At 44.6% G+C, this 12,135-nt stretch overlaps 1 protein-coding gene across 1 annotated transcript in view; it reads left to right on the top strand.

Moving 5' to 3' along the window:
* Positions 1-12,135, top strand: part of AK9 (adenylate kinase 9) — a 244,988-nt gene that overhangs the window by 162,585 nt on the left and 70,268 nt on the right. The window contains exon 28 of the mRNA XM_075064564.1: positions 3,999-4,123. Coding sequence (XP_074920665.1) covers positions 3,999-4,123 — 125 coding nt within the window. The remainder of the gene's footprint in view (positions 1-3,998; positions 4,124-12,135) is intronic.

The following is a 12,135-nucleotide window of genomic DNA, read 5'->3' as shown; positions in this document are numbered from 1 at the left end:
TAGACAATCATTTTGAAGGTGTGGTTGAGAGCATGAGACCTCCACACACTCTGACTTCGGAACCAAAAATGGTGCCTTTCTATTTCGAGACCATCTGTCACCATACTACCCAGTCTGGAACACCATCATGACAGGACAAATGAGTTTTAGAGATTATCCAGAAGGGCTACTCTATCCCCTTTATTTCTATCCCACCTACCTACCCCACTTCCCCAGCCCTCTTCAGAGACCCGTCTCACGAGCACCTGTTACAACAGGAAGTAAACCACCTCATACAATTAGGTGCCGTGGAACCTGTACCATCACAACACAGGGGGAGAGGTTATTCATATTACTTTACAATTCAGAAAAAGACCAGTGTGTGGGGACGCATCCTCCCATCCTGAATTTATGAAAACTCAACAAATTCGTGAGAACACAAAGTTTCAAAATAGTGACTCTAACCACAATAATTCCAGCATTAGAGAAGGGAGATTGGCTCTCGGCCCCTGACCTTCAGGACGCTTATTTTCATATTACCATCTATCCATCACACAGAAGATTCACACTAGGGAAACAATATGTCCAATACAGAGTAATACCCTTCGGCCTATCCACTGCCCCAAGGGTTTTTTCCAAGGTTCTTGCTGTTGTTGCAGCTCACCTATGCAAACACGGAGTAATGATATTTCCATACTTGGACAACTGCCTCCTATGGTCACCAACAGGGCAAGAAGTGATAAACACCACACAGAGCACAATAACCCTTTTCATGAACCTAGGGTTGCAAATAAACACACAAAAGTCCACACTGGTTCCTGTCCAAAAGTTGGAATTCATAGGAGCCTGTCTCAACTGTCTAACAGCAACAGCAACGCTACCCCAACAACACTTCCTCACCATATTCAATCTAATTTCAGTGATGAGGGACAGCACACAAACATCCGCCAGAACATTTTACAATTCTTGGGGCACGTCAGCAACATTTGTTGTCAAGCATGCCAAATTCCACATGAGATGCTTACAGGCTTGGCTTCAAACAGTGTGTATACTGCACAGATACTCTCTCAACAGACACCTCATAATGCCATGCAGAGTAAAAGACTCATTAACATGGTGGACACCACCAAACAACATCTGCTCAGGAGTCTCTTTCCAAAAAACAACTCCAACCATGACCATCACAGCAGATGCTTCCTTAATAGGTTGGGGGGCACATCTACTCAACAATGATGGTCCAAGGCCGCTGATCCCCAGTGGAGTCCAACCTTCACATAAACTTACTGGAGCTAAGGGCAGTCCGAAATGCATGTGACCACTTTCTCCTTCTAGTCAAGAACAATGCCATCAAGATCTTCATAAACAGTAAAGCAGGCATGTTTTATATAAACCACGAAGCAGGAGGACAATCATACTCCCTGTGTACAAAGGCAATATGCCTTTGGAACTGGTGCATCACCAACAACATAGAGATATCAGCATCCTATCTGCCAGGATGTCAAAATACAACAGCAGATCTACTAGGCAGGGATTTCTCACAAACCCATGAGTGGGAGATGGATCCCAGAATTCTCAAGTCCATATTCAAACTATGGGGGTTTTCCACCATAGTTCTATTTGCAACAGCTCAGAACGCCAAATGCTCACAGTATTGTTCCAGAGCGGGATTGGGACACCACTCCCTAGGCGATGCAATCCTCATAAAATGGGAAACCCCATTTTCTCTGACCCAACTCCTAACCAGAGTCATTTACAAGATCAAGCAGGACAAATCCAGGGTCATTCTCATTGTGCCCCTGTCGCCCAGACAGACGTGGTTCCCATACTTGTATCAGATGGCAGTGAAACTGCCTCAAACCCTTCCTTTAGTACCTCCTTCTATCACAAGATGCAGGACGCACCTGTCACCCCAACCTCGCAGTAGTCCACCTCAAGGCCTGGTTACTCCATGGCTGACTGGGGTCGAGAAGGACTGTTCTGAGGAAGTAAAAGATATATTACTGAACAGTCGGAGACTAAGTACAAGAAAGACATATCCATAAGTGGAAATGATTCTGCACCTGGTGCCAAGATGAACAGATCTTGCCACAGTCTTCCCCCCTACCAAGGATCCTGGACTATATACTAGGATTTAAAAAGTTGGAGCTATCCACATGCTCCATAAGAGTACACTTGGCTGCCATTACCTCCTTCCACGACAAAGGGATGGGGTCACTATATTTGTTCACTCAATGATTAAATGCTTCCTTAAAGCATTGAAAACACTTATCCCACAGTAAAACTCTACATCCATGTGAGACCTCAACCTTGTTCTGTGCAGGCTCATGGGAAAGCCATTTGAACCCCTTGCAACTTGCTCTTTGTTTCACTTATCAATGAAGGTGGCTTTCCTCATTGCCATCATGTCCTTCAGATGGGTGGGAGAATTAGGTGCCCTAATGGCACACCTACTTTATACAACATTTTTTAAAGATAAAGTAATCCTATGACCGCGTCCTAAATTCATAACCAAAGTTGACCCCCCCTTTCATTTAAACCAACCCATTTACTTACCTGTATTTTTTCCTAAGCCACATGCAGATGGTTGGGAGGCCTCACTCCACACATTGGATGTTCTCAGAGCATTAGCTTTCTACACTGAAAGAGAAAAAGCATTTATAAAATCACCCAGACTATTTGTTTCCATAACAGAATGCTCGATGGTCACACCATCTCAAAATAGAGATTATCCAAATGGATATCAGGATGTATCAATTTGTGCTACCAAAACAACACTCTACAACATCCACCGGGAGTTCACACACATTCCACCAGAGCACTGGCAGCATCTGTGGCCTATCACAGACATTTGCAGAGCAGCTACATGGGCATCAGTCCATACTTTTACTAAACACTGTGCTATAGAGAATAATCAGCATCAGATCCTCACTTTTGACTTACGGTGTTATCCACTGTCAGTAGATCAACTCCACTGAGGGGCACTGCTCAACAGCCATCTAAAGTGGAGCACCCACGGGTACACTCCATGAAGAAGAGAAGGTTACTCACCTTGTGCAGTGACTGAGGTTCTTCGAGATGGTTGTGCCTGTGGGTGTTCCACTACGCTCCCTCTTTCCCTCTACTTCAGAGTTTGTCTGAGTCTCTGAGGTAGAGATGGAACTGGGAGAGTTGGCTGCATACCACTATGTAACTGCTCAGAGTAGTGCGAGATAGCTAAGGCACATGCGTGGTCCAACCAGGCACTGCTACCACAAATACCCTATTACAAGCACAGGGCGTCAAGACACCTGAAGGGGAGCAATCAAATAAGGGGGTGCAATCAAATAAGTTTGAGAATCACTGCTCTATACCATCTCTGAACTGTAGCATAGCTAGATCAGAGCTAGTTATGCTCTGGTGATCCCCAGTGGCTGGAATGGATCCTTGAGGACTGTGGAATGGGACACAGTTTACAGTAACTCTGAAGTTGCTGTAAATTGGGGGAAGTAAAAAGGAATTAGGGCCAACTTTGCCTCTGCTTCTCAGGTCCCCCATGGAGCAAAGCTTATTTGGGCCAAGTATCTAGCACACCGCCTTCATACCCCTCTCATTTTCCTTAAATGAACTAAACTCTGGTTTTTAATTAGAGGCAGTAGAAAAATTAGAAAAAAATTCCTGAAAAAATCATCTTTTTTTTGTTTGGTCAATATTTCAAAAATTTTTGACTATCTGTATAGGTGATCAAAAAACAGCATGCATTTTCATGCCAGTTTTCACCAAAAACATCCTGTTTTTAAATTTAGTTTCTGTTTTGTTGAAAAATCAAAATTCAGAAATGTTTGACCAACTCTGTTTTTAAATTTGTATGTGAAATAACATACAGCAAAATGTAATGAACTAGATTTTATTGCTGCTGAACGTAACTGAATAAAAGCTGTACCTGAAATGCATTATCTAATCTTCTACGTCAGTCAAAGAGCAATATCATTGTCAAGCAACGTATAGATATTAATTTTTTCATGGTCTTTTTGTCTCTCTAGATGAAGGAAGTGGTGTTAACTGATGAGGAAGAAATAATCAAAGAGAACTTATTAGATAATGAGGCATTGACGCCAGAAATACTTGATAAAATTGTTCCTGAGTGGTGGACAAATGAGCCAATCCGGTAACTATTATTGACAACAAATTATTTATCTGTTTAATTTCTTTTAATAAACTCAATTTTTGCATTACTAAGTCCACAAATTGTAGATAAGTAATGAATAACATGCAATAGATAATCCATTGGATATGTAATATCTTGCAATTCCAGCATACACCTATACATTTAAGAATAAAGTATATTCACTTTAGTAGTTACGAAATAAAGTATTAAACCATCCTAAAACATCTCAGTCTCTCAGAAAAGGATAAGTAGGATTTAGTGAGAACATATTAGTGTTAATTTTATGTTTTTGTTTCTAGAAGGCTAAAGTGGATAAAAGGAAGGGAAGTGATAAACAGTATTTAAATGAGATTTCATAGACAATCTTGTGGGAGAAAGAATTATTAGATGACATGCTTCATAAAGTACTGGACATAGAAGGAAAAGATTTATCTCAGAGAAAGTTTTCAGACTTGGGCTCCCATCCCACAACTGCTTACATGTAGGAATGCTGCTGAATCTGTGCAGGCCACCAGTCCACACACATGCAAGCAGTTGCAGCATCATGTGTTAAAAGTTAAATTTTAATTTTAACCAAATATATACCTGTAACTTTTACAGTTTACAAATGCCAACAAGATTTTTCTTAGTATATTAAAAGATTACAAAGAGGAAGAAAATGTTCTGAGACTATTCACAATCAAATGAAGAAAAAATAATGGCAGTTTGAAAAATGTTTTTAAACTCTTGTAAAACAAAACATATTCCACTTTCTTAAGTTGCCTAATACTTCTCTTACAATTTTCTGCTTTAACAGTATACAACAGTTTGACAGGCTAAATTATATGCAGTTTATAGGCCCAGTTCTGTGTAGCCATCTACTTCTTTTGGGGCCAACTTGTAGCCTGACTAGCCCAGGGGAATAAGGAGCACAAGGTTCCTCCTTACATCCTTAAACTAGCTATCTGTATATTGGGTAGCAGTGGTGGATGGGAACTGGCTCCACAGAACCAGTACATTGCCTCCCTCTCACACAGTTGGACAGAGAAGGGCAGAATGATATATGGACTGGATGCAGCCTTGGCTTTGCCACTGAACATACTGACCAGCGTAGCTGTACCATTGTGTTGGGGAATATACTGTGCCAAGTAATGGAGCCAATGCAGTTTTCACCCTTCCTTGGGCAGCAGGGAAACTTCAAGACTGTTATGACTCTCTGAGTATCTCACTATCTGGTTCATTATCTTGGAAGTTTCAAGACTAGGACTACATTTTAATCAGGTACAATCTTAGTTAAATTTATCAAGCGGCAAAAGAGAAGCCTCATTTAAGTTACACCAGGGATAAATTTGAAATAGCATTTTTGAAAGTATGCTATCAGGCTTTAAGTCCAACATTTTTCTTGACTTAAAGTTTGCTATAATCAAATGAGGCCTTGCTGAGGAAACAGTCCATCCTGGATCTGTCATACAACATGATGACCATGGCATACTTAAATCATTAAGGGGCACAAGAAGTTCACATGAATGCCAAAGCAATGCAAGTCCTTCTTAGGCACATGGTCATCTAGCCTCCATCAGGGCAAGCCACGTAAAGATGACATGGAACACAAAAGCTGTTTGACTCAGCCGTCAAGAGAAAGACAACTCAGAATTATTCCTGAACCAAGATATTTCCCAGTTGATATCAATGGATCTTTGTCAGCGCCAGATGGATCTAGTCACATCCAATGAAAATGCAAAGACAAGGCCCTTCTTCACCAGGGAAACCAGACAAAGATCAAAGGAAACAGACACTCTGGGTCATAAATGGCAGAAATGGTTTCTTGGACACCCTCCATCCCTCTTTCCCATTGTTCTGGTAACGGGAACTGTTATTCAGAAGATAAGAAGCAAGGAAGCATCTATTATTCTCCTCCTCCCTGATCAGTCACAAAGGGTTGTGGTTCTCAGACCTAGTGGAGATGTCACAGAGGTCTCCACTCCCTCTTTTCAGAAGACAAAATCTCCTGTTCCATGGCCAGCCCCAGTCTTTCATATCAGCCCAGACTACTGAGCTTGGCAGTTGAGAGGCAAGCCCTAAACAAGATGGGATGCTCTGTAAAAAAAAAAAAAAAATAGGTTTTAGTCTCAAGCAGAACTTCTGGCTTCTCAGTTTACATGTGGGTTTAAATAAAATTTTCCTACTAGTGTCAAAATAGAAAGATCAGTCCTAGGAAACTAAATATTTTAGTTATTGATGACCCAAGATCCCCTTAATGCCAACTGACAGAGGGTTACAGGAATGTCCTGATTATGGTGGATACATTCTGGTTTACCAAAGAATGTCATGAGGTCTTGGTACTGTAAGCTAACACAGTGGATAACTATTTATATACGACGTCAATGGAGCAGTGTGATATCAACAGGGAAGGAAACAAGCCATGGATCTGTATTCAGAGTTAAAACTTTGGGGAGTAGAAGTAGAAGGCAAAGAAGACACTCTCTAATCCTGTACTTAGGTAGTAAACAAGCAGTGTGTTTACATTCATGAAAACAGGCTCTCAGATAACCTTGGTTGAAAATGGTGCAGAGGAGTTTGGGTATGAAACAGACTTCTTTAGACAGGTTAACCTATAGGTTAAGTTTAGTCTCTAGAAAGTGTATTATGATTTTGTTTTATATGTAACCTTTTGTTCCCAATATCTTTACTCACTGTTGCTTGAATCTTTGGTAATAAACATCCTTCTTTTCACTATATATATATCTCAGTGCTGTGATCATACAAGCGGGGTACATATTGTTCCTTTGGGGACAGCAGATCTGATATCACTGAGTATTCAGTGGAAAAGGAGCTGGACTTTACAAGGGAATGCTTCAAAAGGACTTGGGGACTGGACTGCATCTATTGTTAAACTACAAGGCAAAGTAAAGGCTGGTGTTGCCCAGAGGAGAATACTTGAGGGGCTAACAGGCTGTTGGTATCAGAGAGCTGACATACAAGTAAGCACAGACAAGACTCCCTCCCACTGATGGCAGGGAGTAACAAGGTGACTCACAGTCCTGGGCACCCTGAGAACCATCGCATTGTTCTGGACCTAAAACTTCCCACCATCACATGTGACATCTTGACATTCAATAGTGACATAAATGTAGACTCATTAAAGACTGAAAGATCACACGATAATAACTAGGTTCCTTAAAGCAGCTTCTTCTTCGAGTGCTATCCCTCTGGCTGCTCCACTCTAGGTGACGGTGCGTCCCAGCACCATTGATCGGAGATTTTCGGTAGCAGTGCCTGGTTGGAATGCACGCACTCAGTTGTCATCTCCCACCTTGTTGGAATCTTCCTGAGTGCGTGCGTCCCACACCCTCCTCAGTTCCTTCTCAACCATCCTTGGCTGAAGGCAGGACTTGGGGCAGTGCTGCCTTTCTTCCCTGGTCTCTGTAGGAAACAGTAACAAAAAACATAGAAATAGTTATTAGCTGCATCCCAGTTGTTTCCCTTCCTTTAGTATAGTTACGTAGTTACTTAGTTAAAAAAAAAATTCACCTCAGGCTTGTCTCCCCTGACATTTCTAATTGCTTCAGGATTCAAAAGATGTGTTTCCTGTCAGGACTCCATGCCATAGTCAGATGGGCACTCACATTGTGTGAAGTGCCTCGGAGAAACTCATGTCCCTGCAAAATGCCTCCATTGCACGACCCTCAAGTCTAGAGCTCGGCATGACAATAACCTGCGTCTTAAAATGCTTCTAATGGAAAAATCCCTACAGCCGCTTTCAGAGATGGGGAAAGTTAAACCTACTACCACACGCTCCCGGCCAGATCTGAACCAGTTGGGAGCATTGTTTCACCCTTCCTGGGTTGGAGGCAAGAAGCACAACAGTCTCAGAGGAGAGACTTTAACAAGGATAGTGGGTCTCCCACGAGATCCCTACCCTCTGTGCTGACAGCGCCAAAGGCAAGTGCCTCAGTCTCTTCTAATGCCTCAGCTGCTGCTCCAACAGAGCGCAGAGGCAGGGACCTGACCTCCCGTGCCGGGAAGGTTCCCTTGGCACAGTCCCCTCAGCACTAAAAACGGATGCGGTGCTGAGAGCACGCTCCTTGGCACCGAAAACAGATGTAGTGCTGACAGCACACTCCTCCGTGGCACTGAGAAGAATGTTGGCACTGAGCCTGTCTTCGACCTGGGCACCAGCAGCAGACCCTCTGCAGGGCACCTCCAAGCGGTCCATGGTACTGCTGTCACTTTCACTTTCTCTCGATAATGCACTAGAGCACAGAGCAGGCTCAGCGCAGCCCAGGGAGCAGGAGCAACAGTTTCTCACTCAGTGTGACCTCTCAGTGCCACCTGAGCCTAACTCTCCACTCCTAGATAGACAGGACTTACTTTTTGAACAGCCTCTCTCTCCACCTGAACTGGCTACCTTTACTGACAGCGAACTCGATTTACAGCAGCAGGCAGAGTTCTCCCCTCCTGCTTCTCCTCCTGCACCAGAACCTCTCTCACATCAGGTCATGGCTCAAGGCCACAAGCCTCAGTTTCCCTACTTTGCCTCCCCATAGGCGGCACCTGGGTTCTCCTACCCCATGCCATGGCCTCAGTGGTACCCTTGGCCACATCCTCCTACCAATCCTCCTCCTACTGTGCCTTGATCTCCAGCTCTGTCCACTTCTATGGTGTCTGAGCCCCCTCCTGAGATTGCGAGCTACGCACCATATCCTGACTCACCAACCCCTAACTCTCCATCAGCCCTGGACGGAGCCGTCTTCCCTCCGCCTCCACAAACCGTGACGACTGCAAACAATTTCAAGAACTTTCCAGGAGGGTGGCAGTCAGTCAAGATATCCCCTTAGAAGAGGTTCAAGAGACACAACACAGACTCCTCAGAATCCTTTAATCATCTGTGCCCTCAAAGATCACGCTCCGTATAAATTAAGTGCTTCTGGAACCAGCTGACACTCTATGGCAAACCCCAGCTTCTTTAGTACCAACTTGCAAAAAGGCCGAATGTAAAATACTATGTCCCTCCTAAGGACGCTGACTTCCTATTTTCTCATCCACAGCCAAACTCTCTTGTCATGGATGCAGTCACACAGAGGACAAAACAGTCACAATATCGACCCACCCCACAAGACAAGGACCTTAGACGCCTTGACATCTTGGGTTGCGAGGTTTAGTTGTCATCCACTCTGCAATTCAGAACTGCAAACTACTCTGCCCTCCTCACCAGGTACAACTTTGATAATTACAATAAACTTTTTGAATTTGCCTCCTACATTCCAGAGGATAGGAGAGCAGACTTCAAATCAATCCTGACTGAGGGCTATCCAATTTCCAGAACAGCCCTACAGGCATCTCTTGACACAGTGGACACAGCAGCCTGTACTACTGCAACTGCTGTGGTTATGTGCAGATCTTCATGGCTCTCTGCACCCGGCATCCCTGAAGAACTGCAGACCAAAGTGGAGGACCTCCCCCTTGATAAGGACAAACTTTTCTCCAAAAAAACTGATGAACTCCTCCACACCATGAAAGATTCTAGAGCAACACTGTGCACCCTGGGCATTCACTCATCTCTTCCCAGGAGACAACGATACCAACCGTTCCAAAGACCACGCACACAACAGTATTATCATCCTCAACCCAGACCATACAACACAACTAGGAATCGCGCTAGACCCCCTAAGCGCAGACAAAATCAAACTCAGGCAAGCACCTTCCGTCCATTGAGGAATAAACAAGAATTTTGAAATGTTGGTCGAGAGTCTGCACGATCACCCCTTGATTCCACCGCCTACTTGCCCATTAGGCCACCACCTCCAGAGTTTCCAACATACCGGGCAGCAGATTACACAGGACGGCTGGGTCCTCAAAATAGTTCAGTCCGGTTACTCTATCCCATTTATATCCTACCCTCCTATCTTTCCCCCTTCCCCATGCCTCTTCAGGGACCCTTCTCATGAGCGCTTACTTCGCACAGAAGTGGTGCACCTTCTACAACTAGGTGCAGTGGAACCTGTGCCAATGCAACATCAAGGGAAAGGTTTCGACTCCCATTACTTTCTGACACAGAAAAGGACCAGGGGATGGAGGCCTATACTAGATCTACGCTGAGTGAGCAAATTCGTGAGGATACAAACATTCAAGATGGTCACGCTGGGCACAATAATTCCTGCACTGGATCAAGGGGACTGGTTCACAGCCCTCGACCTACAGGAAACTTATATTCATATATCAATTCATCCAGCTCACAGACGCTTCCTACGATTCACAATCGGTCATGACCATTTTCAATACAGAGTTCTCCCTTTTGGACTCTCCACAGCACCAAGAGTTTTTTCCAAGACTCTGGCCATGGTCGTGGCTCACCTCCACAAACATGGGATCACGCTGTTCCCCTACCTGAACGATTGCCTCATCAAGGGTGACTCCTATGCCGAGGCACTTCAAGCTACCTGTTTCGCCATCTCCCTCCTTCACAGCCTAGGCCTCCAAATAAACATCCAAAAATCCACCCTGACACTACACAACAGATCGAGTTCATCGGAGCTCATCTCGACTCAATCCAGAGTAGGGCCTTGCTCTCATATCACAGATTCCTCGCCATCACACAGCTCATACACACGGTCTCTATTTGTCCCAGGACACAGGCAAGAATCTGTCTATAGCTCCTTAGTCACATAGCAGCCACGACTTTCATGGTTCAGTATGCCAGGCTACACATGAGATGTCTTCCAGTCTGGCTCAATTCCAATTTCAAACCCAAGAGACACAGTTAAGGGACGCTGTTAACTCCTCCTCTCAATGTTCTAGCTTCCCTACATTGGTAGACAAGACCAGAGAACCTCTGCACAGGGGTTTCCTTCCAGCAATGATCCCCCAACACTCATGCTCACCACGGATGCTTCCCTAATCGGTTGGGGAGCGCATCTAGGGGGACACAGGGCACAAGGCCGGTGGTCCGCATCAAAGATGCACCTACACATAAATCTTTTAGAGCTCAGAGCAGTGAGGCGAGCATGCCTTCACTTTCTTCCCCTCATAAGGAACAAATCTATTTGGGTCTTAACAGACAACATAGCATGTATGTACTACATCAACAGACAAGGGGGAGCCCGATCACATTCCCTTTGCATGGAAGCCATCTGACTATGGAATTGGTGCATACAATATCAAATACAGATCATCGGTTCCTACCTACCAGGCTGCCACAACACACTGTCAACACACTCAGCAGACACTTCTCGACAGAACATAAATGGGAACTGCACCCCGCAATACCTCAACAGCTCTTCTGCCTCTGGGGCACCCCATCAATAGACCTCTTTGCCACAACCCAGACTGAAAAATGTCACCTGTTTTGCTCCAGAGCAGGACTCGGGACTGCATTCCTAGGAGATGCATTTCTCATCTCATGGAACAACTCTTTCCTGTACGCCTTCCCACCAATCCCCCTGCTACACAGGGTTCTTCGGGAGATCATAGGCGACAAAGCCTGGCTCATACTTATTGCCCCGGCTTGGCCGAGACAGACGTGGTATCCTTACCTACTCCGCATGTCTTCCCGTCATCCATGGTATCTCCCCAATAGGCCAGATCTCCTTTCCCCGGGACAACGGACGCGTTCTTCACCCCCAGCTCCAAAAGCTCCACCTCACAGCCTGGTTCCTTCATGGTTCCAAACCCATGAACTAGCCTGTTCCGAGCAAGTCCGATATGTAGAAAAAACTCCACTCGTAAAACCTACTTGCAGAAGTGGAAGCATTTCGCCCTCTGGTGCTCACATAATCACTTAACGCCCTCCCTACGGTGACCCTCCCTAACATTCTAGACTATCTCCTTAAACTAAACTTAACTAAAACAGGACGGACTTTTGCTAAGCTCCATCAAGGTACACCTGGCGGTGTTCACCACCTTCCATGACCTGTTAGAAGGTTATTTACTCTTTATCCACCTCACCATAAAATGATTTCTCACGGGCATGCAAAATCTCTACCCTGAAATTTACCCAGTGGTGGTTAAATGGAATCTTAACCTCGTTCTTCACG

Source organism: Chelonoidis abingdonii, chromosome 3 (genome assembly GCF_003597395.2).
Source record: "Chelonoidis abingdonii isolate Lonesome George chromosome 3, CheloAbing_2.0, whole genome shotgun sequence".
Taxonomy (NCBI): domain Eukaryota; kingdom Metazoa; phylum Chordata; order Testudines; family Testudinidae; genus Chelonoidis; species Chelonoidis abingdonii.
This window is presented reverse-complemented; position numbering and strand designations above follow the sequence as displayed.